The sequence below is a fragment of the Pempheris klunzingeri genome, chromosome 10, assembly GCF_042242105.1.
Source record: "Pempheris klunzingeri isolate RE-2024b chromosome 10, fPemKlu1.hap1, whole genome shotgun sequence".
NCBI lineage: Eukaryota > Metazoa > Chordata > Actinopteri > Acropomatiformes > Pempheridae > Pempheris > Pempheris klunzingeri.
The window spans coordinates 793,835-820,762 of NC_092021.1; the positions used below are offsets into that span (position 1 = coordinate 793,835).

At 46.5% G+C, this 26,928-nt stretch overlaps 1 protein-coding gene across 1 annotated transcript in view; it reads left to right on the forward strand.

Annotated features, from left to right (window-relative positions):
- The window catches only part of plcl1 (phospholipase C like 1), a 62,114-nt gene extending 36,859 nt beyond the window's left edge, over positions 1-25,255 (forward strand). The window contains exons 2-12 of the mRNA XM_070838682.1: positions 8,162-8,236; positions 8,323-8,610; positions 8,699-8,983; positions 10,541-10,932; positions 11,600-12,719; positions 12,845-13,021; positions 18,325-18,687; positions 20,771-20,974; positions 23,664-23,739; positions 24,251-24,360; positions 24,873-25,255. Coding sequence (XP_070694783.1) covers positions 8,162-8,236; positions 8,323-8,610; positions 8,699-8,983; positions 10,541-10,932; positions 11,600-12,719; positions 12,845-13,021; positions 18,325-18,687; positions 20,771-20,974; positions 23,664-23,739; positions 24,251-24,360; positions 24,873-25,079 — 3,297 coding nt within the window. The 3' untranslated portion in view covers positions 25,080-25,255. The remainder of the gene's footprint in view (positions 1-8,161; positions 8,237-8,322; positions 8,611-8,698; positions 8,984-10,540; positions 10,933-11,599; positions 12,720-12,844; positions 13,022-18,324; positions 18,688-20,770; positions 20,975-23,663; positions 23,740-24,250; positions 24,361-24,872) is intronic.
- The last annotated feature ends 1,673 nt before the right edge of the window (positions 25,256-26,928 follow it).

Here is a 26,928-nt window from a genome sequence, read left to right on the forward strand (position 1 = left end):
AGCTGCTGGAGACACAGGCTGCTGGACGGAGGGGGGGCATCACCTTTTCAGACGAGCGCCTCTTTATGGAAATGTGACGGCACCTCAACATGTTGCTGTCGTATCTGAATACGCGCCTGAGTTACCCTTTATGTAAAAGTCATGACATTTCCATTTCACTTTCCATAACTCTGAACTGATGTTGTCACACTAACGTAAAGATCGCAGAAGCAGGAGGAAAAACGTGCACAGGGAGAAATGATTCTTCTGAGATCACTGTAGTAAATGTTAGCTCAGCCACACAGAAAATAAAATCACTTTAATGGAACCAGCTCACTACGCTTCACGACACATCATCTGACAGCAACCATGTGGACAATCAAACCTGTTCAAACCGAAGGGCATCTGACAGACAAATCCGCTGATGGTCTGACAACCTGATCGTCGATTGTTCTGGCACTTACTCAGGTGTCATAGCCCCCCCCCCCTCAAACTGCATGTTTGAGTGTCAGACTGACCAATTCAGTTCTAAAAACTGGGTTTTAATCTGTAGAATTTCGGCCCGGCTTGAGGAACATAGCTGTAAAAGAGTCTTTACTGTGTGTTTACCGTCATGTAGGCTTCACAGCAGCAGCGAGATGAAGCCACTAATGTTGTGTAGTTTTCAGGAAACAGCTCATGGTTTCATGCTCACACATTAATCAGGTGTTCCAGCACCTCACATCTTTTTCTGAACCAGTGGCAGTGTTTTCTAGTTCTCTCTCTGTGTGTGTGTGTGTACTTGCTACACAGTGAGGACTTTTTGTCTGGTCCTTACAACTTCAAATGATTAGGTTAAGGGGCTGGGGAATGCATCATGCCAATGAGGGTCCTCACACTTATAGAAGTATAAGAATGTGTGGATTAAAATGTCCCCATCAGTCATTTACACAGCATGAGGCCAGAGCTTCACCAACACCCACGACACACAAGGATCCAGGTTATCAGGGAACATGTGTAGATGCTGGGGGTCGGGTGTCGGGCCGACTGACTCAAACTGCTGTTTATGTGTGCGTACTACAGCATGCGTCAGCAGAGACTCACTGTGATGAGACCTCTGAACAGAAACACCTCCACACTGCTCTGCTTACTTTGAACAAGCCTGCCAGGAGAAGGCCCTTTTCAGGACCGAAGCGCTGTGCTTTAACAGCTCGTTCCAACAGAAACCTTCCTAATGACAGTACCTCCGTGCTTACTTATGAGCTTGTTAAACTGGCTGTGTGTCGGCTAACTGTAATGTTAGCTTAGCATAGCTCCAGATGGGCGATCATGGAAGATGAGGAGTGCTGCCCTGTATCTACAACTACCGATCAGAGTAGCTGAGTGTCCACGACCAGAGCCATGCCAGCCTGCTCATTCTGCCACATCACTGCTGCTGATCGGCTCATCATCGGTTTTTGACTTCTGGAACGGACATCACTCTTCTTGAACTACCAGTAAAACCTCTTTGTTCCTTTACTCTTGCCTCTGTGCAGTCATTCTACGTTTGGGTCTCCTGAACTGCTAAAGGGCTGGAGGAGGTCACATGTTCGACAGATCCCCTTATGACATCATACAGGGAGTGTTTTCACATACATTTACTCTCTTCTTTTGAGTACCAATACAGCCAAATACACAGCAGAGCTGTTTTCATTAACCTGGATTCATGTCAATGTTATGTCAATGTCAGGCACAGCAGCCTGAGAAGATTAAGCAGGAGGAGACTGAAATGAGGAGTTTTCCTGTAACGATGCACTAATGGCAGTCATACAGGTTGTCATTAAACAACCATTTGGTCAGACTGTCTGTCCCACTGCTCTCTAGATGTTGGCTGCAATTCAGTTTCATTGTTTAGCCACTAAAAAGATGCTGAAGACAAAGAGCTTTAGCTCTTTCCATGTTGTTCAGGTGTGTAACTGTGGACTGAGCTCTCTACCACTCAGCTTAATGCTGACGTAGCTCACGGTGAGGTCTCAGTCTGTTTTGGCTCACAATATCTTTGGTTTAAGTTTTCCAGAGTGAACAGAATAATTGAATGAGTGGATGGTACACACACACACACACACACACACACACACACACACACACACACACACACACACACACAAGGAAGGATAGTGATGTGAAAGTTTGTAAAAGGTTACAGGCCTGAATGCTGCAGCTTGTCGGACGTGTTGTGGCTATAATTTCTGGGAGATAATTGTTATAATGACTTAAAGAGCGCTGGCTGTGTTCAGTACGCGACAGAATCCACAGTGTGCATGAAGCGACAAACAATAGCACACAGGGCTCCTGCAGGAATCATTGTTAGGACGCCTTTCATTGAATGACTCAACCAGATACAATCAGTGGGCCGGCCCTGAAATATCTGCACGCACACTTCCCACCCACAGACTCGTACACAGACACTTTTGGTCACGTATATCAATTAATCATTCTGGTTTTGCACAACTCCCTCAAAGTGTTTGTCACATTTTTCTCCTCTGCTCCTTCATGCTGACTCCGGCTCAGCACCCTCTGTCCGTCTCATCCTTCAATAAGCTTCATCACTGCACTGTGTCTGTGTGCCATTTGGCATACGAGAAGGTAAATCAAAGCTGAAAGACTAACATCATGAACATGAACATCATGAACACCATCACTGGGGGTGAAACATGCTGCTTTGGTGTGCATGAAATAAAAAGTAGCACGTACAGTAAATGAGAATGATCCCCAGTGGAAGCCAGTCTTCTGTGTAAATCTGTGCTAATGATTTAATGACCATTTCACACCATGCACTGTTATTTAACCCTCATCAGTTGGAGTAGAGACTGCTCCACAGGAGGAGATCAGTGTGAGTCAGGAGGCGACGGCTCTGAAGTCCCAAACTGCCAAGCTTGACCCTGTTGCTCGCTGACGTGGCTGCAGTCGGAGCGCAGGGGAACTGGAACATCATTAACAATGACCAAAAAGGTCCTCTCCTTTTGAGCCTCAAGGCTGTGGAGCGCCAACTGTGTTTATATAAGTAATACTGAAAGTTCTTAGTTAATAACAATTAGTTCATTGTTGAAATGACGTGTGTGTGTGTGTGTGTGTGTGTGTGTGTGTGTGTGTGTGTGTGTGTGTGTGTGTGTGTGTGTGTGTGTGTGTGTGTGTGTGTGTGTGTGTGTGTGTGTGTGTGTGTGTGTGTGTGTGCGTGTGTGTGTGTGTGTGTGCACTGGGCCGTTGTGCTGACTGCGACACAGTGGTCCGTCCTTTGCTGTGGATTAGTGACTGTTAGACTGTGGATATGGGCGGCAGCACAGTAATCTATTGTGGTAATCTTCTGCCAATGTGCTGAGGGATCATTAGCCAGATCACAGGATCAGATCGGGACTGGATTTATGCAACTGCCAGGTGTTGGTCTGGTGTGTGTGTGTGTGTGTGTGTGAGTATTATGCACAAGGTTAATAAATAGTATAAACAGGTTTGTTGATGGATGAAAAGTGGACTGTGGGGGGGTGCTGGACTGACTGGGTGTTCCTGCTGTTTCTTTCAGTTCATATATGTTTATCCAGCCACAGCTGTCGAGGGTGCAGGAGAGGATGACATATTTGGGATGAAGCAGAAACCAGTCAAGAAGGGGGGGGGGGTAGTTCTAGCTACTGTCTTTCTGTCCTCCAGACTCTTTAGTCTTGATGTTACAGGAGACCTCTGCAGCCTCTGTTGTCCATCTCGGACAGCTGCAGTGTGCCGAGTCTCCACCTCTCTGTCACCGCTGCTGTCTTCAGGCGCTGCGCTCGCTGTGATGTTGAAGCCCGACCGATGCCACGTACATGCTGCTCTGTGTGATGTGCTGAATAGTTGATGCAGAGTAAAGAGTGAGCTGCTGTAAACACTGTCCTTGTCTATTCAATTCAATGGCCTGTTGTTCTGCATCTGTTTGTTCTGATTCTACTCTCCGTGTCCCCACTTGTTGCATCTCAGCCCTTCTTTCATCTCCTATCCCTCATCTGTTCTTTCATTCTCTTTGCTCCTTTCCACTCGGTTTTTGGTTTCTGTTTGTCAATTTTCAAACCATTTCCCTGTCCACTCAAAGATATCCTTTCATTTTAAACCCATTCTCTTAATTTGGCCTGTCCTTCTTGGCCTTTCCTGCGTCTCCTCTCTCTTCCCTCCAGCTTTTAGTCCCATTTCTCCTCAGCATCTCTCCATCTGTGCTGAGATTTTTCCCTGGCAGCAGCTTGGTGATGGAGAGAATGATCACATCTGAGCGAAAGAGAGCGTGGAAGTAAAACAAAGCGGAGAGAGGGAGATGGAGCTGAAAGCGGGCTGTGGATTATAACTGATAGATGCCCTTTTAGAGCAAACAGAGCGCTACATTAAAGGCTTTAGGAGGACGAGGCCATAGTTTCCTGGATGGCATCGTGTGTCAAGTGGAAACATGCACATACTCAGCACGCACGTATGCACACACTGGATTAGTAACGACAGCCACAACAACGTCAGCGTTCCCAAATGTCCACACTGCCCCAAAGCATCACGGATACACGGCCTCCCCCCACCCTTGCCCCCGCCCAGCTCTGTCCACCTAAATACCCGCTGACCTGCTTTCTCTAAGCTCGTCTGTCCAGCCTCCTCGCTGACCAACTTAATAAAAAAGACATTTTGTGGGACAGTTATGTGAATAAAGAAAAGCAAGCGGACAGCCTTTGTTTGAAGCTGTGACCTCGCTGCTGCTCCGCCGCTGTCGTGGAAATCAATACATGTTTGTGTTGTGAATGTGATTTTCTCTCCCTCCCCTCAGAGAGGAGGGAGTACTGGCCTCATCATTTCAGAAGGCCTTGATTTAAACTTACACCCTCCCTCTTTGACAAGACGAGGTCCGGCTGATTGCGTCAAGTTGAGGTAAAGGCTACTTTATGCAAATCAGCGTAAACTAACCGCTGTGGGGCATCTTATGTTTTCACAAACCCATTTCGATGAATTCTTTTTGTAATACAAGAGAAGGTTTCCACAAAAGCCACCACGACTGTCCGGTTTGAAGCAGATCGTGCACGAGAGTACCTAAGGGTCCGATGCTGGGAGGTGGGCGACCCGTCTCATCCCTGAGGAGATGACCACGGTGGTTCCTTCACCTCAGTGATGTCAAAGTCGTGTTGTTCCATACTTTCAACTGTCTTCTCCACAAGGACAAGTAAATGGTCTTAAAGAGAGAATAGGCCACAGTCTGTCGGGCTGTCTCACCTCAGTCACTGTCTCATGGGCTGTCTCACCTCAGTCACTGTCTCACCTACAACCAGACCTCATGTGTGCACTCCGATTGGTCGGAGCCTCAGAGTCAGGAAGCACAAATCCACCATGAATGTTTACTCGGAACTGAAAGGTAGCTCCCTCCAGATCAGTTGGACCTCATGGCACCACAGTGTGTGTTTCTGCTTTGACAGGAGCCTCCGTGATGCCACATGTAACACACACACACACACACACACACACACACACACACACACACACACACACACACACACACACACAGGCCACAGTTTGGACGTTGTTCTGTATGTTAACTGAACTCTGTGTGTGTGTGTGTGTGTGTGTGTGGTGATTGTGAATGTGTAGATCTAAGCAGTGGACAGAGCGGACCTCGTGTGTTCTCATCCTGTCGACGGTAGATAAGCTGTGAGTGACAGAGATGTGTCAGCAGGCTGCCTCAGCTGGTTAAACTATGAGTCACTGTTTACATTTGCCAAATAAAAAGGATATTAACTATTGATTAAATGTTCATTGTGACCGCAGACTGTTGAAGCTGAGTGAGATCCACTGGGAGTCTGTAAACCTGGGCACACAGCTCTTCACACACTCAAAAGATCCACTCCCAGATATCCAGTTTCATAACTAACTTTCTATCTGGATCTCCAGTATTTTGTAGCCAACAGATGTTTGTATAGACTATGTTCTGTCTCAAGGACTGCAGGTACAGTAGCTATATGACAGTTTGCATGCATGAGTACAACATGAGGTTAACAGCAGCAGCACGATGGGAGAAAAAAACGCTTGTTCCTTCTTTCAAAAATGTTTTCACGATGCTGCACAATCAAGCGTTCTGGGTATTAGGACACAAAGCTGAGAAAACACAGATGTTCAAAAATCTGGTGCCATTTTCATCACTTATCAGCTCAACCTGTCGCTGACAGGAGATTTAGCTGGGGCAGATCCTCTGTGTACTTGAGAGGATGTGGACGGTCTGAAACATGCTAAACCTCAGGGTGGTGGGACGAGAATAGAACAGAGAGGCAGCCCTTTTCTTTCATGACAGTTTCCTGTGATGGAGAATTCAGGGGAATTGCTTCTAATGGATTTTCATATGTCGACAGTATTATGGTTTATAGTTCTAGCAGACGATAAAATGTTTAGTCCAATACGCAGAGATATTTAGTTTGCTTTGACGTAGGACAAATGAAAAGATAATATTTGGCTGTTTTTCAACCATTTTTGCTCAAAACATGACTGAAACACTAAATTAATTATCCAATTAGTTGCTGATTATTTTTCTGTCAATCAACAACTTGACCGTTATCTAAGCTCTAATTTATGTTACTGAGCCAAACGTATAGAAAGTAACACCATGATGTAGAATAACATCTCCTCAGTGGTGGAGGAAATACTCAGAGATTTTTCTTCCGTAAAAGGAGCCACAATGCAGAAGTCCTGCATTTAAACTTGTACTCAGGTGAAAGTATTAGAATCAAAGCATACTTGAACAACCACTCATATGTAGAAGGGCCCTTTGCAGAATGAAGTAGTTTGTATTACTGGATTATGATATTTGATGGTCACTTTGTGAATTTGTCCCCAGGATCATCGAAGTTTATCTTACCTCATAATTTATGTGTTCATTATAGTTTGTGTTAATTTTCCTGATCTGCAAAGGAACAAAGTAACTAAAGTCATCAAAGTAGAATATTTGCCTGTGAATTATAATAGGAGTACTGAATAAATGAGCTACTTTCCATCTTTCTTTATCTCTGTGTGACCTTTTGACAAATGAAAGGAACACATCTGTGTTCATGCATGGCCCATATACCATCTAAAACACAGTCCATGTTTCCTGATGTGGTGGAATAACAACGCTTCATGGTCATCACCTTCATCCTGTGCAGGCTCATCAGAGAGCCACCAAGGTTCTTTACTGCATATTTCAGAGTCAGAGGGCAGGAAAAATGGGTTGAGTTTATAGTTTGAATTATTATGTAATAACAATGTCGACTAAAGACACAGCCACTAGATCTGGTCCAGTGCTGACACCACGTGTGAAAGAAGTGAGTGGATTTCTGTGCTTGGTTGGTGTGCTGCGTCCTGTAGGTGCTTTTATCACCTCAAATTTATCTTCAGTGTTTTTTCTTACACCTTTAATGCCATTAAACTGTGAAGCCAGTCCCGATACTGGAGGGAAACAGCCTTCACTGCAAATGTACCTCCGTCTGTATCTCTGTACAAACCAGACAGTGCTGGCTGATGGAGGCAGACGTGGCCGGCGCTCTGCACTCAGCGCCACATGTAATTACTGCTGTCATCTCAGCTAACACTATTGCAGCTCATTACAAATCATTGAAGAGCTATTATCTGGGCCCTCAGTAAAGATCCCGCGCTGCAGCGCTAATGAAAGTTAACTTAACATCCCCACTCGCTCGCCAAGCAGAGACGAAGCTGCCAATCATCCTGTCACCAGCCTCTGATTGCCAGAGGCAGGAAGCAGATATATGAGTGTGTGCACTGTAAGAGAGGCCCACCTGTACAGGGAAACAACATCACTGCTCATACAGACTCTTTTAAATAGGGTGGGTGTGTGTGTGTGTGTGTGGGGGGGTAACCTGTGAACCTTAACTCCTACCAGCAGTCACAATAGTGTCCTGTTATACTGCACTACTCCGGAAACATCTGAAATACTATATGTCAAAAAGAAAATGCCTCCAAATGAATATGACTAGTTGGCAAAGTCAAATATCCAGAACATCTACGATGCATTCTTGCTTTGTACAGACACATTTAGCCTACATTTAACTGCCTTACTAGACAGTAATATGACACTACCTGTAGACCAATGGGGAGGTGTTTTCAGACTTCAGTCTGGTTGTGTAGCTGCTCCTCTTAACATGTGGGAACACTTTGTCTCATTTTGACCTCTTGGCCATCTGTCTTTCCCCAGGACCCCTCGGTACAGAAGGTGGGCGGAGGCAGGAAGAAGACTGTGTCCTTCAGTAGCATGCCCTCTGAGAAGAAGGTTGATTAATATCATACATGATTAAAAACATGTTGTAGTTGTTTTGTAATTGGCCGTAGATCTTAAAGGTCTGTTTTGGATCCCAGGTGAGCAGTGCAGCCGACTGCTTGGCGTTCATGCAGGGTGGATGTGAACTGAAGAAGATCCGGCCCAACTCCAGGGTTTACTGTCGTTTCTACACCCTGGACTTAGACCTCAGCTGCTTACACTGGGAGCCGTCTAAGAAGGACGGGGACCGGGCTCGGCTGGACGTCTCCAGCATCCGAGAGGTTCGCACCGGGAAGAGCACCGAGACCTTCCTCCATAACGGTCCTCTGTCCGAACACCTGGCTGAGGAAGCAGCCTTCTCCATCATACACGGCGATGACTACCAGGTACCATGTTAATGTTGACACGCTTCATCCGCACAATGAATGAAGAATCTTACAACCCTTCATCTTTACTATCGGTCTCTCTCTGCAGTCTCTGGACTTGGTCGCACTGTCGGCAGATGTGGCCAACATCTGGGTGACTGGCCTTCGCTACCTGTTGGCCCACCCCTCCATCATTGGGGGTGCTGGGGGAGGTGGTGGAGGAGGGCTGGTTGAAGGAGGAGTGGCAGTAGAGGGCAGCCTGGGAGGCAAGATGAGGAGTGAGTGGCTGGCAGCGGAGTTCGCCCAGGTGGATGAAGATGGCTACGGCATCGTGTCAGAGGACGTGGCGGTCGCCACCATCTGTAAACTGTGCCCCGGTATCAAGGAAGCCAAGGTGAGGGGGGTGGGCCTGGGTCTTCTCAGAAAGGTTTCCAGCAACTTTAGCCAAAGCTTTTCGAAGGCAAAGTTAGCGCCAGGCTGGTGAACACAGTGGAGCGTGTATAGTTTGTGAAAATGTGTGCTGCTGTAACAATGAAGGTGCTTGAATCCTTGAATATAGCAGCTAAAGAGTCAGATATTTCCTTCAGGAGGTGGAAAGAAGAGTGAATACTGGACTTAGATCCATCAGGTCACCAGAACACTGAATGGTTGCTAATATGTCCGTCTTAAGATAACACTGTTAGAAATGTAAAGATTGATTGATTGATTGATTGATTGATAATATTGCTCCCTGCTGCTGGACGTGTAAATACGCTGGCATGTGCAGGACTGGGAGACATCAAGTAAAAACTAATTCTTGCAGCAGGAAATCTCCTCTTTCATCCCGGTTTGAAGGTTTTAATGCTGCATATATCCTTTTGTTGTTTTTGCCAAAAAGAAAAACACAATTTTTGTACAGGGGTCCAAACACTGATGTTTTGTCCCAATGCACCCCAGATATGGTAGGGCTTGCTGCTGCTGGGAAACGCTGATAACTGCACCACAGTGAACAAGGCCCTCTTGTGATAAAGGAAATGAAACAGAAAAATGCAAATGAGCTGCAGGTTTTGCACTATAATCCCTGATCACACTACACTGTTCACATCCATTTTTACTCAGATTCTTGTGTTTTTGTTGTAAACTATTCATAAATCACCCAAATAATGAGCCCTACTAATATTTAAAGCACTATTATCAGGCTGTCACATGTCATCAATGAAAGAATGAGCCACATGAGGGTGGACTGCTCACACACTCAAAGGTAAAACACAGCTACTCAGCTGGCCTACATCAACAAAGCTTTAGATAGTCACCATTTTCTGACAGAAAGCGAAGAAACATGCCACCATGCACTGTGATAATGTCTTTGTCATCATGACTGGATGTCAACACAGCAGGTGATACCACGTCATTCACCTCAGCTCGGCAGGAGCTGATCAGATGCTTTGTTCCTGCACAATGTTTGATCCCTTATGACAAGAGATTTGTTGCTTTTGTTAGTTTGGATTTGTGATGTGCAGCTGCACACAGGTCGGTTTAGTTCTCCCTCCCTGCTCGTCCTGTGTGATCGCTGACACAAAGACACAGGGTCACCCTGGAACCACAAAGAGCACAGGAGTGTTACAGGCTCAGACAGGTGAGATGGCTGCTGAGTCTACCCAAGAACTTCACACAGTCTACCAAGATGCTCTCACAGAGGAAGATTACTGCAAGCATGGACTGAGCCCTGAACAAGATAAAACGACAAGGAGGAGGAGGAAGAAGAAGAGGAGTGAAAGGAAGAGACGGAGAGATGATGGAGAAGGATTCAGACATGACAAATACATTGTGTTGTTTAATATCCTGACTAGAACTCCAGTTTGATCAAACTTCCCTGCTTTGTTGAGTGAAGGAGGCACAATGTCGATGGACTAACGAACTGACTTCCTCTCTCGCTGACTCTCCTCTCTTTCATCTGTTTGTCGTTCCACAGGTGCGTCTGCGTTTTAAGGAGATCCAGCGCAGCAAGGAGAAGCTGACCTCCCATGTGACACGTGAGGAGTTCCAGGAGGCCTTCTGTGAGCTGTGCACCCGGCCTGACGTCTACTTCTTATTGGTGCAGCTGTCGAAGGACCGCGAGTGTCTGGACCCTCAGGACCTTCGTCTCTTCTTGGAGACGGAGCAGGGTTTGTCCCTGGCGACGACCGAGGGCTGCTGGGAGCTCCTGAGGCGCTGTGAGCCGTCGGCCCAGGGCAAGGAAAGGGGGCTGCTGGGTCTGGATGGATTCGCTCTGTACCTGCAGTCTCCCGAATGCCAGCTGCTCGACCCAGAGCACCTGGGAGTTTGTCAGGACATGAACATGCCTCTGTCCCACTACTACATCAGGTGCAGCATTTCAGTGCAAGCGTTCAGAATAAAAGTCCTCAAAACATACAGTTTGATAAACATAGCAACAGTAAGGCAGAGCATGGCGTCATTCAGACGTTCAGACCCAAACCAAAGTCAGCACTTTGTATCATCAAATGATCCACATGCCAGTCAGAGGTCCACTGACACACATAGATCTGCCACATACGTTTTTAGCCAAATGAAAAGAGAAAATGTCTCTCTAGCCGACTATCTCTGAATCCACTTACTCATCGATCCTTATTAAGAGTGGCTGTCCACTCATCTGCCAGACGGTTGTGCTTACTCACCACAAAACATCTGACAAATATGTACACATCAAATTACATCACAGATTGCGGCAGTGTTACAGTAGGTATTAGGTCATTTTATGTCTGAACGCTGAAAGATGAACCTGCCTAGCAGCGTGCTGATCAGGAAGGACGGTGTCAAAACTTTCAATTCTGGCTTGAAATGTACCCCTTTGTTATGAGACAGGTATTAGCCAGTGATGATTTGTGTCTTGTTTAATTAGTGTATCAGTGCATATTTTGTCCCCTTCTCTGACATTTAGTAAGATCTTTTCAGCTGTCACTAAATGTTATTGATATGATAAAGGAGCATTACGTGAGATAAGTGGGTGACTAATGCTGTTGTGGTTCCTCAGCACCTCGTACCGCTCCTACCTGCTGGACGACCAGGTCCACGGCAGAGCAGACCTGGGAGGGCTGATAAAGGCCCTGCAGGCTGGCTGTCGCTGTGTGGAGCTGGGGGTGACTGACGGCCCAGAGGGAGAGCCTCTGCTCGGCGTGGACTATGGGCCAGATATCCCCCGTCACCATCATCACCACCATCATCACCACCACGCGCCTGTCACTATCCGCTCTGCCCTGGAGGTGGTCAATAAGTACGCCTTCCTGACCTCTCAGTACCCGCTCCTGCTGTACCTGTGCCAGCGCTGCTCTCCTGCCCAGCAGCGCACCATGGCACAGCACTTCAAAAAAGTGTTTGGCTCCCGTCTTTACACTCCAGAGGCTCTACCTGTCAGCCTGGGAGGGCGAGCCACGACCTTACCGTCCCCCGAGCAGCTGAAGGGACGCATCCTGCTGGTGGGGAAGAAGCTCAGTCCAGAGCAGGAAGGCTCTGATGGGGAGGTATCTGAGGAGGATGAGGAGATAGGTGGAGGGGGGCCTCTGGCAGGGCGGCGAATGACCATCCCCGGTGAGGAAGAGCTGGGCGTGGTCTTGGTGGTGCCCCCACCCTCTCAACCCAGGAAGCTCCGTCTCCACAAAGAGCTGTCAGACCTGGTGGCTATCGCTCGGACGGGCAGCCGCAGCTTCTATGCCCAGAGAGCCAGTAACAAGCAGGCCCAGCAGCAGTCACCGCCCAGCAGTCCCTCCTCTCCCAGCACGCCGCTGCCACCGGATCCGCCTTATTGGACGCTGTGCTCCCTGGGTGAGGGCGAGGCTGGGCGGCTGACCACCGAGAGCCCCGAAGACCTTGTAATGTTCACCAAGCGCACCCTGACCAGGGTGCGACCCAGTTCAGTGCGCCTGGACTCCAGTAACCCCAACCCACAAGGATACTGGAAAGGAGGGGTCCAGCTTGTGGCCTTGAACCAGCAAACCCCTGGCGCCATGCTGGACCTTCACAGAGGTCGCTTCGCACAGAACGGAGGGTGCGGCTATGTCCTCCGACCGGCTGTAATGAGGGACGAGGTGTCGTATTTCAGTGCCCATACACAGGGCTGTGTGCCAGGAGTGCCGGCCCAGACTCTACGGATTAAGGTCTTCATGTTATTTCTGTTGTCTTCTCACCTTCTGTCTTTGATTTGCTCACTGAGACATTTGATTTTGAGTGTGACTGACTCTCTGGAGTGTGTTCTTATAACTGCTTTGTCTCTACTGTGCAGGTTATCAGTGCACATAACCTGCCCAAGCCTCAGGGGTCAGGGGCTAAGGGAGAGGTCATTGACCCCTATGTGGTTCTGGAGCTGCACGGAGTACCAGCTGACTGCGCCGAACAGCGAACACGCACTGCTGCTCAGAACCAGGACGACCCGCTGTTTGATGAGACCTTTGAGTTCCAAGTAAGGCATGTTCCAGTGGTGTGGCACAGCAGGCGTGATGGGAAGAGTTATTCATGAGTTTATTGTAAGCGATGTACAATCCAGTTTACTGATGGACAAACACAACAAGTTTGGGATGCAGGTGAGAACTGGTGATAAGGGTTTGCAGTTTTGCTGAGCAGAAGGCGATCAGTGAGCAGGCCATGACGCAGACCTAAAACATGGTTATCAGGAGGAATTTCTTTATTGACAGGTGGATTTGGGTTATGCTTCACTAAAAGCAAGTCACAGTAATTCCTCTCATCCTCTTTAAAAGAAGCAAACATTTTCCTAATGGGCCAGGAGGGGAGGGGAACACTGCAGCTGGTGTCTGGGGAGTCACGCACAGCTCCCATAACTGGTGACATACCACAAATATCTCCTCTTAACTAAATTAGTGTTTTACAAGAAATCTGCTCATCATAAAGCTCACAAAATGTCTTTGCAGAGAGCTGAAGTGTTTATACATTTGGGTTGTTTACATGTTTAGCAGACATGAAAAATCATTTACATTTACATAACTGTGTGACAGCCCCTCATGATAATCCTCTTTACACCACCAGAATGTTTCATGTTCAAGAGGAATGTGTTCATTTGTCTTGAAGAAAACGAACTATCCTGAGAGCTCTGGACACATTCTGAGGTCCGAGTCCAGCGATGAAAAAGAAAAGAAGAACTGCAGCTGGAGCTCTTGATTCATTACAGCTTGGTGCCGTCTGTGATGATGTTATTGTTGAGAATCATCCATTAATCTATCCCAGTACAGACTCTGCTTTACTGCATAAAATCATACTTTAATGTGCATTTAAAAGAGCACTAGATTAAACATTTATAGGGAAGCGAAAGAGGAAAATGTCAACAGCATAAAAGAGTCTGCTCTTCTGTCGATTTTGCACCTGCATGAGAATAGAGCCCAGAGTACTTAACTGAAGACCATCGAGATTTAAATGAGATGATCCCATGAATACACTTCTGTCTGCAGTGAATGTATTATAGGAGACTGGATGTGATGGCTGTGGTGCTGCTGATGTGGCTTTTTCCCCTCTTTCACTGACTCTTTCACTAGAGTCCTGCATTAGTTTGGCTGAGCCATGATGACGGGCTGTCTTAACTGGTATGACATGTTCTCTGTGGCAACATCGTGTGTGTGTTCAGCTTCCTGACACAAAGACTGCAAAACACTTGTGTATTACTGTAATTCCAAAGAACGTGTGCCTGTAATTACACTGGCAGAAGACTGACTAAATGCGACCACTGCTGACACCAGTCAAAGAAGTCACTGTTGCATGTTTCAACGTAAAACTCCTGCTGAGTGTTCACCTCTAACAGCTTGGGCTGTGTTCACACCTGTACTGTAATTCTGCTGGCTCAGACCTGAAAAGAGAAGTGGTGACTGACAGGAAATCATGCTGCAAATCACTGCTCCTAATGTCTTTATTTATCTTCTCCGGTGCTCACAACGAGCTCCTGAAGACACAGTTAGTTTATCAAGATTTATCACGTCTGCAGCTGGACCTCATCTGTCAGAAATGTTGACAGACAGCCAGAAACAAAGGACATGAACAGGGCACCTTGTACGAAGGAGAAGATGTCATCATCAAATAGTGTGGAACCGACAAAATACCCCCAGCAGGACACAAAATATCTCTGTTGGTCCTTTCTCTGCGACACAGGAAGTAAGAAAGGCTTAAAACAATGGCCTGCTGACATGCATATGTATTGGGGTCGCTTCTTCCAGGAGTGTTTCTGAGTAACGATATCCTCGACGTTACTGACCACAGAAACACAGGACCTCTCCCGCATCATGTAACCATCCAACCAAGTCATTTACATTTCAGAGAAATCCCTTTAAATCACGCTACATACCTGTTGCCATGGAGAACAAGCCTGTCAGATGTAGCTAATAACACAATGCGGTGCGGTAGTGACTGAACTCATCTGAGCTGCAGATTGTAAAATGGACGTCATCACCAGTAGCAGCTGGCAGTTCTCCGTACATGCGACTGTATTTCAAGCTCTGTGACTTCTTGCTGAAATGCACCGATGGAGTCGTAATTAACTTCTCCCCAAAAGTTTTTTGTGCATGTACCTTCGATGATGCTGTTACTCTTTTGCATCATTTAAGCGGGAGGCTTTGGAGCCATAGAAGTGCTCCATCAGTGAGTCCTGTTAACTCCTATATGGGATCCATGCCTCTGAAACCACCATCTGGAATTTCTCCTCTCACTCTGCAGCTCTGTAGTAAGCAGACTAAACTCATGTAGAGAACCTTTTGAATCCAGCTGCGTCACTTATTCTCTACCACGCAGTCTAGTTGATCCACAAATGTAAAAAACAGGCTGAGTCCCACGTGTTGATGTGTTTTGGATCGCACCAGAGCTGAATGATTGGCGGTTAACATCCAACCAAACTGAAGAGAGAAACTCACCAACGAGCATCTTTTTGAACCACACCGAGCAGGTTGGATGTGAAAGCACCCTTACAGCTGACTGATAAGCCTGATACCTTCAGGCATACTTGAGTATTATTAGAGATGAGAGGAAATAAAAAGGCTTCAGATGGGAGGATGGTGAGGAGCAGGAGGACAGATAGACACCGTACACTTAGAGCCTGATTCTGGTTTTAGCTGTGAATTGGTCATACAGATGAATTTCTGCCATATCAGTCGTTGTTGGACTGTGAACTTGAGTTGTATCACGATGCCTCTGGTTGGATTCGTGGCTGTCTGAGCAGTTCCACTGTCCAGCTGTCCCACAAAGATCTGGTATGAAATGTCGTGAGCTTGTTTTCATATTATATCATATTCATATGACTGTATTTTCCATGTTGTGGTTAATCGTAGTCTCGACTGCTGTGACATTAAACTGAACTTAGCTGCAGAACAGACAGAACATATTGTCTGCATCTTCCTGCCATCTGTAGCTCCAGATTTTCTTTTTGTCTTCTCACTGTGGTGAGGGCAGAATAACACAGTAAGTAACGCTGCCTCGTCATTATTGAGGGCATGGTGGATTTTTTTAAATAAGCTTTATTTGAACTGTCACTGCTTAAGTTCAGCTGGAGCATGAACAGGTTCTGGCTGTAAGGAAGGGCCCATTAAAACATGTAGGGTGTGTTAACACAATGGACAAGGTGACTAGAAGGCTCTGGTGTCGTTGGTAGGGGAAATGGAGGGCAGTGTGTCATGTCTCACACACACTTAAAAGGAAACACACCCGTAAGAAAAGGCACAGAGCCCCACAAACAGGCATGTAAACACACTGACACAGGCACAGTCAAGGTCATATCGCTTGGTTAAGTGTACGTTTCAGCCTGTTGAGGCATGCTCTCATATGTCTGAATCATTTGTCCTCCAGGCTCAGACACAGCAACACACACACACACACACACACAATGTTTTGTGCAACTGACAATTGGATCGCAACAGGTACACTAATTGTTTTGATTAATTACAGTACATTAAAGGGGAACTCCACCGATTTTACACATCAAGATCTGTTAGCAGGAGAACTACTGCATCGGTGAAAAGGGTTGTATGAAGCTCCACAACTCCAGCTGTGTGAAGTCTGAGCGTCGGGGCTTGGTTGAAAAAATGTGAGGGTGTGTCAGGAGGAAGTGATCTTACCAGACCTCTGTAGCCTGCTCCTCATCTCTGCTGCAGGCTACTAGCACGACACACCTGAGCTGTCGGAGGCCTAGTCCTGTTATGGGTAATGTAGGCGCCAGGTTTTGGCAGGGAATATGAGCGGCTGGGGAAAGAGGAAGATGTCTCTGGTTCTACTCTGTCGAATTACATCTATTTGGAATATTTTCTATGACAATGTGTGGCGCTCTTTTAAGTGGCCGACGGTGCTCTAAAAGTTGCAGTGTTTAGGATTCAGTGGCATCGAGCAGTGAGATTGCAGATTGCAGCCAACTGAATCCAATTGAATTGGCTCGTCCCTCCCTGTCCAAGTGTGACCAACAAGGATTCGCCTTTTCTCTTCTAAATAAGTTGGATCGTCAAAATTGGGGTTCTCAAACTTCTCACAACACAAAATGGTTTTCCTCTTCCTTCATCTTCTTTGTTTTCCACCTGGTACATTCACGAGCACCAAATCCAAGCTGCCACTTCAACTTAGGTGAACTTCGGTGTAGACTAAAAATGGTACAATATATTTACTGTTAAAGTGGCTATAATTGGCTGCACTGTTTGGGTTCACTCTGGATCTCAGAGTTGTTTTTGGCTGCAGCAGGCAGCTAAAAGGCTGTAAAATGTCAGAGTGCAGCACCTGCTCTGCACCAAGCAGCAGACAGACCCAGGGAGACGAGCAGGGGAACACGGTGGAGCGCTTAGCAGCTAAGGAGACACACATTTCCCTCAGGAGTTGGCAGAGACTAAAAACAGCAGAGCAAAAGTCGGACTCTGTGTTTGCAGTGTTCACACTACATGCATCAAAGCGTGGCCAGCGACACCGACGCCGAGCTGATGACGTGGTTATGACGTCACAGGCTTGTGTACTACATTAATTCACGGACATCACATTTCATTGATCCCTGTGTGCACTGCAACAGCTAGCAGAGCGTGTTCTGGCTAAATGGGGAGTGAGAAGGGGGCGGCAAAATGGTGAAACAAAAGTCAGGATTGGTGGACAGCATCATTAGAGCGCTGAAAAAAGCTTGATTTGTCTTTTCATCTTAAAAGAAGATGATGATGATGATAGCCACTATGACATGTCAACGTGATGCTGTGTAAGTTTTAGTGTTTCTTCTGCGTAGAAATCTGAGCCTGAATGACTAGAAAACACCTCAGCTGAACCTTGTTAGTAACAGATCATCTGCTGCTGTTGTAAACATATAATGGAGTGAATCTTTCGCTCATCATAAGACGGCTTGATTCTAAATCAAGAGCAGATGAATGAAGCAGAGATGCATTTAAAGGCTGTGTGTGTGTCAGCACCTCCTCACGTGACAAACATTAAACTCTTAAAAGCCTCGATAGTCAAACCAATGACCTGAAAAAACAGGAAAGCGGCTTGTTTTTAGCACTCAAGATTTATTCAGTGGCTGTCGATCACATCACATGGTCTTCATCAGCATGTAGAATTTACTCAACTGTCCTGAAGTTGTAGCTGAGGTTCAACTTTTAAACAATGATATTCAAACATGTACAATCCCTCGACAGTTCCTTTAACCTCAGATAGGAGAAGGACCTTGTCATTGTGGTACCATTAATGTAACGCTGAGCTGAGTGTCAGTAGGTCAGATGGATGTCATCACCCTCAGTGTTTGCTTCTTGTCTCCAGGTAAACATGCCGGAGCTGGCCCTGCTGCGCTTCGTGGTGTTGGACGACGACTACATCGGAGATGATTTCATCGGCCAGTACAGCGTGGCCTTCGAGTGCCTTCAGCCCGGCTACCGCAACGTGCCCCTGCTGGGCATGGCAGGAGACCCCTTACCCCACGCCAGCCTGTTTGTCCACGTGGCGGTCACCAACCGGCGAGGAGGCGGGAAAGCCCAGCGACGAGGTCTGTCCGTGAGGAGGGTGGGGAGGCGGGGGCGGGAGTACGTCACGCTGAGGCACACTGGTATCAAGGCGGTGGACGAGACTTTCAAACCGGCCAGCGCCCCCCTCAAAGAGGCAACGGACCTACGGGAGGATGCTCAGGTGAGAGTGTACATGTGAAACTGCACCTTAGACCTCCAGACCAATGACAGGGTGCCTCCTAGACTGGTTTTAAAAACACAAAATCACTTCACTGAGTTGAACGATCAGCTGAACATCACCTGTACACCTGTCCCTCCCTGGGGAGGTTCAGTACACCCAGTGCTCTGGATAGTCCACATGAACAGGGCTCGTGTGGAATCACTTTTGGAAGACTGACCAGATTGTTCCTGGAAAGAGATGTTTGAGAGCTTTTCATTCATTCATAGCTTTTAGCAGCACAAACACAGAAGGACAGATACCTCTGAACCTGGGCACATACAACTCAGCTATCTGCTCTGGATTCTCCCTGTGCACTTCGGCATTTTACATACACGTTGCTTTTATGGCAAACCTCAAGCATGGAAGTTAAAAGCGGTGCTAACAGCTGAGTGCCGGCAGGTCAGGGGCCATCTGGTGATAGGATGAGTGGACTGGAGTAGCTCACAGACTCTACCTGAGATTTCTCTGTATGGCGAATAAGAGAAAGACAGAGAGAGGGGGAGGAGAGCCAGTGACAAAACAAGAGTCAATAAGAGGAGTGGAGGAGGATTATAAAGCATCTATAAATACCAGCAGAAACAGAACCTGGCTGCACAGCACCCACCAGCCTGTCGCTGCATTCAAACGGTCTGCGTGTGGGAGATGTGAATGGAATTCTCTCAGCAGGTCTTTTGTTTTTAGAGATATATATTATGATATAAACATACACAGTATAGCTAAGATATATGGACACTCCTGCCCGTCCCTGTTTCAACGTGACAATGCTCAAAGTCAGATCCATAAAGAAAAGGTTCCCCAGTTTGGTGTGGAAGAACGTGACTGTTCTCCCTGACCTCAATCCCACCTGACACCTTTAGGATGAACTGCAGAGCTGACTGTGAGCCAGCTCTTATCACCCAGCGTCACTGTCGGACCTCACTAATGCCTGTGTGACTGAATGGGAGCACATCTCTGCAGCCAAAAGTGTACATTTATGGATTCAATAACCCAAAAGGACTCTCTGCTTTCTGCAAGTTCTTCCTCCTGAAAAATCAAAGTTTTCCATGACACTGATACAAAAAGCCTGTATCTCTGATGTCACCGTGTCATTAGCAGCATCTCCCACAGTGTTTGAATAGCCTCCTCTGTGGTAAGTGTCTCTTTCAGGAGACAAATGGTCATCATGTGCCACCCAGCCCTGAAACAATCCCTCCCCATCACTACGTTAGACCCACTCCCACACAAGCCCATGCGTGCACACACACAGAGTCCTTCACAGAAACGGAACAGTCAGTGTTTCACAAATGGCTTTTAATCCGCCTGCTTCAATCTCACTGTCCTTTCCCTCCGACTTGAACCACCAGTCCAGCTGTGGCCTCATCTGCCACAGTCAGTTATTATTCGTCATGCCTGTGTGGCTGTATGTCTGTCACACACACACACACACACACACACACACACACACACACACACACACACACTTCCGTACAGGTGGGGCTTGACAGTCACTCGTCCAGTTGGGGATCTGCCAGGCTGGAAGCTGTGTTCAGTTAGACAGCAGAGCTTCACCACTCAGTGCTTGTGTGTGCAACAGTGCTTCTTTCCCCGTCATTGTGAAGTGACCCAAAACAGCATTTCAGCAAGTAAGCTCCTGACTCAAATGTTGTTTTGTCCCGGTCAGACCTGCTAATCAACCCAGTTTTGCATCCTGAAACACCTGCAGTAGTTTAAAACCACTCTACTAAATGTTCTGATATTTCTGCTCCACATTTACGCCATATTGTTTTCTCTTTTGCCAAATGCGCTTAAGCTCAGGCTGATTTCACTAGATTAAGAGCGGCAATGACTGCCATATTGATTTAATTCACAAGAGAGACAGCAGATGACAGGGGAAAGGACGGGGAGTGTGTGTGTGTGTGTGTGCGGGGTGTGCCACCCTTCCTGACCTTTCCCAGCTTAGTTTTACAGCCGGAACTGTACATCTGATCTAATACTATTTTCTCTCTGCTCCTCTTCCTCCTCATCTCCCACCCTCTCTCCCTCTTTGCCATCACACCCTCTCCAGAGCACCACGGCCAGTTTTAAAGAGCAGTGTGGGCTCCCCACGGTGGCCAAACTCAAGCAGTGCATCCAGAGCCTGGCCACCAGGCTGCAGAGCCCCGAGGGCACTATGGGGGCCACCATGGTGCTGAAGGAGGGCTACCCGTGTCTGGAGCCACTTGTCAACCTCTCAGAGCCGACACGGAAACTGCTCTCTGCCTACGACACGGTGAGAGGGACGAATGTGGTGGAGGGTAAACCTTTTGTTTGCATTGTCCACTTTACACACACACTTTAATTAATCCATTCATTGAAGGGGGTAACCGCTGTTTTCACGTCATTTGTACATATTTGATATTCTTCTGCAGGCACAGGCACCGACTGAATGCAGTCTGGCCTTCTGCAGATGCATTCGTTCTGCTCTAGTGTGACACATGGTCTGAGAAACCTTTGAAAGCCACGTGAAGCCTGGCAGTGTTCTCTGTTTTTCTTATTGTCAACCAATTTAAGTCTGTGTTAGTCTAAATGTATATATTTTAGTCTAAAAGCCCGATAGTGCCATACAGTGCCAAAACCTGAGTGACATTCTCCTTCATTACAATGAACACAGGAGCTGTAACAGTGGCCAGCTGTTTTAGAGCTGGTGAACCTTGTAAAAGATAAAACTGTGTATTTGTGACCTGATCTTTTTAGCTAACAGACAGTAAGAAGGCTACTAACAGCCGTACTCGTTGGTTCTTGGATGCTAATGGTGACTAATGTGCCCACAGCAACAACGTGAACATGCTGGTGTTTAGCAGGTATGATGTCTACCATGTTCACCATCTTATTTAGCAAGTTAAAATGCTAACACTAGCTATTAATACATCAGAATCAGAAAGTTTTATTGTCATTGCACCAAGTAGTGCAACGAAATTTGCTGTGCTAAAAAATACACTATGTGACACACACACACATAAAGATAACAATAAAAGAACAGCAGCAGTGCAAACATTGCAGTGTTCACATTTATTGCACATAGTGACCACAGTGAGTAGGGTTCGAGCTCAGCACTGTGATGGCTTTTTGAAAGAAGCTGTCCTTTAGTCTGGAGGTTCAGGCTCTGATGAGTCTGTAGCTCCTGCCAGACGGTAGCAGAGCGAAGAGGTGGTGAGATGGGTGAGTTCTCTCCTTTGTGATGTCGCTGGCTCTGCGGAGGCAGCGTGTTATGAAGATGTTATCCAGTGTGGTTAGTGGGAGTGCAAGGCTTTTTTGGCATGTCCTGATTACTCTCTGGAGATCACCGTGCTGTGATGCTGTATGTGAGTAAAGTAAAAGGCTCGAAGCAGCTCTGCAGACAGGTTTGTCTTCTTGAGTGTCCTCAAGAAGTAGAGCCGCCGTTGAGCCTTTTTACCAGTGCCGTGGTGTTGACAGTCCATGTGGGTCCCCAAGAACGTAAAGGAGGAGGCCCTCTCCACCTCCTCTCCTTTGATAGCTGGTGGAGACAGGGCCTCCTTGTTCTTGTGAGAGCTGAAAATGATTTCCTTTGTCTTTGTGATGTTCAGTGTTAGAATGATGTCCATACATAACATGATAGTAATAAACATAACAACATAAAACACTGTGTCCATATCGCTATTGAGTCTGGACCATTTTTATAGCCTCAATAATATAAAATAGTGCTTAATTATTCCTCGATTAAATTGGAAGGCTTTAAAAGGGCTTGTAGTGGCAGCTCTTTGTGCTTTGTGTTGATCTTTGAGAACAAACACGACTGTGCTAGTGTCTGTGTGAGGCTGTCCTGAGTGTTACAGCGGCATGTCGCAAGGCTAAACATCTAGCTTGATGCAGCCTTATCATTTTGCACGACTGAAACTCACACAACATGCTGATTCATTGGCTCAGTTTACTCACAAGTTGGCTGATTTTGCTAACTTTGTTTCTCAACTTTGCTCAATTCCGTCAGATGTCTGACTCGACACTGAGTGTGTACACACATGCGCACATGCAGATGCACTCTTTGTCCTACGGCAATAAAATATGCAGAAAGAGACTATGAGGTGACATGCATGAAACAGTCACCCACACACACACACACACACACACACACACTCTGACTGCCAGCTGCGTCTCCTCCTACTCCATCTCCTCTTGCATCAGATCAGGACCAATCTCTTCCACCTGTTTCAGCGCTCAGTGATTACACCCACACACACCTCAATAGAGTCACACAGAGAGCTCCTCTTTGTTTTTCAGCATCTCTTTGTGTTCATGAGGACGATGTTACTCTCACAGAGACGATGTCAGTCTCACAGAGACGATGGTAGTCTCACAGAGACAAGGTTAGTCTCACAAAGATGATGTTAGTCTCACAGAGATGATGTTAGTCTCACAAAGATGATGTTAGTCTCACAGAGATGATGTTAGTCTCACAAAGATGATGTTAGTCTCACAGAGATGATGTTAGTCTCACAAAGATGATGTTAGTCTCACAGAGACGATGTTAGTCTCACAAAGATGATGTTAGTCTCACAGAGACGATGTTAGTCTCACAAAGATGATGTTAGTCTCACAAAGATGATGTTAGTCTCATGTAGGGCTGCTACGTCTTCTTGACGTCGTGTTGACATCTTCTTTAATCCACTTGCTCAAAAATAACTCAAAATATCCAGTTAACACTGTTGTGTAAAAACAGTGAATCTTTACATTTGGGAAACTGGAACCAGCTTGAAAAGTTACTTCAGAGATAAATCAGTTATCACAATAGCTGCTGATAAGTGTCCTGTCAATCTGTTTGAATTGATTGATATATATTATATGCACATTTCCCTCTTTTTCAGTTTGCTATTTTTTGGAAACATTATTGGAACCATTTGAAATAAAGTCCTGCTTGGCTCCACTGGATAAATCAAACCCAAACTTTCTCCTTGTCTGTGCAGATGATTGCCGCCCAGAAACAGCTGATTGAGAATGCAGATGCTGTCCAGGAGAGGATCGCCCAGGTGCAGAAAGAAGGTACAGAGCACAGGCCAGAGAGATGGATGAATGTGGGAGGTGTCAGTGACCTGAGTGAAGGTGGTTTGGATCAGTGCTCATGGACAGGCCCAAATACTTAAACAGTCTCACTTCAGCATCAAACAGCCCAACTTTAACAGCAAAAACACAAAGGGGCTCCCACTTTAGGATCTATCAAGACGCACACCTCTAGCAAGTCCGTCTACACTCGTAACACACCACAGTCCTGTCTTGCATTAAGATTTAGGATTTTCGGAGCACTTTGTGGTGAAAGGCACCAGACAGTATGACAGTATTTAGCGTGTAAGCATCCACACAGCAGACCCCCCTGCTGCTTTTCACTCCTGGCTTTTTCACTGCACATGTAAATGTCACGAGGGATGGCCAACCCTTCAAACCCTTCAAGACCTGTGCTCCGACACACGTTGACAGCTCTTTCAGCTGATTTTGAATTGTCGATGCTCAGCTGCCCTCCTCGAAACTGATTCAAAGCTCCACTCGTCTTCTGCAGGCATGGACTTCCATGAGGATCTTTCTCGGCTTGGCGAGAAGGAGGGACTGAAGGGACGCAAGCTAAGCAAAGCTGTGGAGAGTTTCACCTGGAGCATCACTGTGCTCAAGGTACAGGGCAACAAAACACGATGATGTCAAAACTCCTCTTTAATGTTTTCCTTCTGTTTCATGATTCACTCAGAAAGCAAAAGTTTTAATCCTAAATCAGGCAGTACATTTATTCTGAAAGATATTTTGTTCTGTGTTTCATTTTAAACGAAGGTTCCAACCTTTGCAGACAATCCCTATGTGCTACCTGCTCTTCATGTAACTCATAGGTTCAGCAAAGCCTTCCATCTTTCCTCACTTTTATTAGCCTTAGCCTATCGATGCTGGTAGGGGAGCAGTGGGGTTCCACTCTAAACTAAAGAAAAATTCAAATTCATTTTTAAACATGGCTCTCAGCTCTCTGAGCTCTTCAGCCTTTTCTGCTACCAACAAAGATGTGGCGAGTGAATGCACCTTTAAATTGGTTGACAAAGATTAGCCCCCTGCCACACACATCACAGGAAACAATCCAGGCAACAGTAGCCTGTAAAATACACGTTTTGAGTGAACCTCATGTGTCTCTGTGTGTCCAGGGTCAGTGTGATCTGTTACGGGGGGCTAAGACGGATTCCCTGGATGCTCTGAGGCAACTAGCTCTGGCCTGTGAGGCCTGTGGTCTCACCTCCTCCTCCTCTTCCTCCAACTCGACGTCCTCTGCCTTCTCCACAGTAGAGCTGCACTACTCCTCCCACCCCCTCTCTGGCCGTCGAAGCAGCACACACGGCAACGGACGCATCTGACGACCCCCCAGCATGCTCCCAAAGATGAACGGGGAGCGGACAGATAGATTACAGAGGAGAGCAGACATGAGGACAAATGAGTGTGTGTCCCTTTATCCAGTGCAGTGAGTGTGTTGACTAGCCTAGACCGGCCGTGTGTCTGTGTGAGCCTTGGGGGGAAGAGGGGCTTCTCATGAATGTTGGAACACAAAGAAAGACACTCCGCACAGGTCCTTGAACTTTTGACAACAACTCCTGGTTATGTTTTTTGAGAGTAAATGTGTGAAATGTGACTCTGCAGGTTTCCCCTCATTAGAGAGCAAGTGGTAGACGTCTTGAGAATTTGTGACAGCGTTTACGGCTGTTGGTGTTTCATTACAGAGGTAGAATGCAGGATGGAGAGCTGATGGGGCAAGTTATTCACTGCCTCGTTGGAGCTTGTTCCTCGGGAAGGCAACAAGATGACGTGTGTGTGTGTGTGTGTGTGTGTAGGGTGCTGCAAATGGTGGAACAGAAAAAAAGGTACAAGTGATTGACTGACAGGATGTGATCCATAACAGATACACAGGTGGAAAGTAACCCATTTAAGAAGCCTAGTCTGTTTTAGTGTAATACAGTGTTTTTAAAAGTCACTGAAGTTTTATGGTACACTGACTTTTGTGCTCAATGTGACTGCAGTCACAGCAAATGAAGTCTGTCAACATGAAAATAAGGTAACAAAAAGAAAGGTGTCACATACAAAAGGCTGCACAGTAAATGACTAGATATCAACAGGAAACCTTCTCCTGGTCGGCTGAACCCACCCCTTACTGGGCTGGCTTTGTTTTAATCCAAAATTAGATTCTCAGTGAATATCAGATGAAGAAACAGACCTTATCTAAAGTATCTCCAGTTAATAGTGAGCTTTGGGAGTTTGGAGAGGTGGAAAGTCATTTGTCTAAATGTTTGCTAAATGAATCTAATTGACTGCTCCAGTTCTTTCCACATTTTAATCTCTCAGCAGAGGATGAGCTCTGGAGCTCTTGTCTGGTCTGTTTAAAGAAAATAAGTCCACAGATTAGTTGATACATGCAGACCAGCCCGGGGGTCCACCAGAGGTGGATTTGTTTTGAGGACTTGCAGTTCCTTGTGATCGCCGTGCAGTTGTGACACACACACGTTTCCTGCTGTTCATGCATTGTGTGAGATCGGCAGCAGAAGCAGGAACACATGGGGGCTTGTTATCTCCAGCTGATGGCCTCTGAGCCTGTCATGTTCACTTGGAAGAGGGGACAGCTGAAACACGAGGACTGAGGTGTAGTGGAGAAGAGACGCGGTAATTGGAGAAGTCGTGGATGTGTGTTGATACTGTGGTACTACATGTGTGGATCATATAACCTCCTCACTATGTCGACGTGCGGGGCAACGGGCACTCAGAGTCTGTGCATGTGTGTGTGTTTGTGTGTAGGAAGAACAGATTCCTACAGCATCAATGACCAACAATGTATTGATGTAGCAATAATAATAGTAGTAAGTTCCAATAACGTCAGTGAGGCTGTGCAGCTATAATAGTGTGTACTGACTGAAGGATTGAAAACAATATAACTCATTTTATAGCTCAGTGACGCATATAAGTGTGTGTGGAAACAACTACGACAGCAGGTGCTACTGATGGTGGCTCCTGCTGGTGTTATCTGTGAGTGATGGCCTTCCTCTTGGCCTCTGAGTGTAGCTGTGTGTTATTTCTTAACGCAGGAAAACACCTGATATTTAACTCAGCTTTTGTACTCATACTCTTGTATCTTGTAATGCTGCGTTTGAAACAAACTTGACAAAAGTGATGCTAAGCAACACACAAAAGTAAGCTAACCAGATTAGATTGACCTCTTTG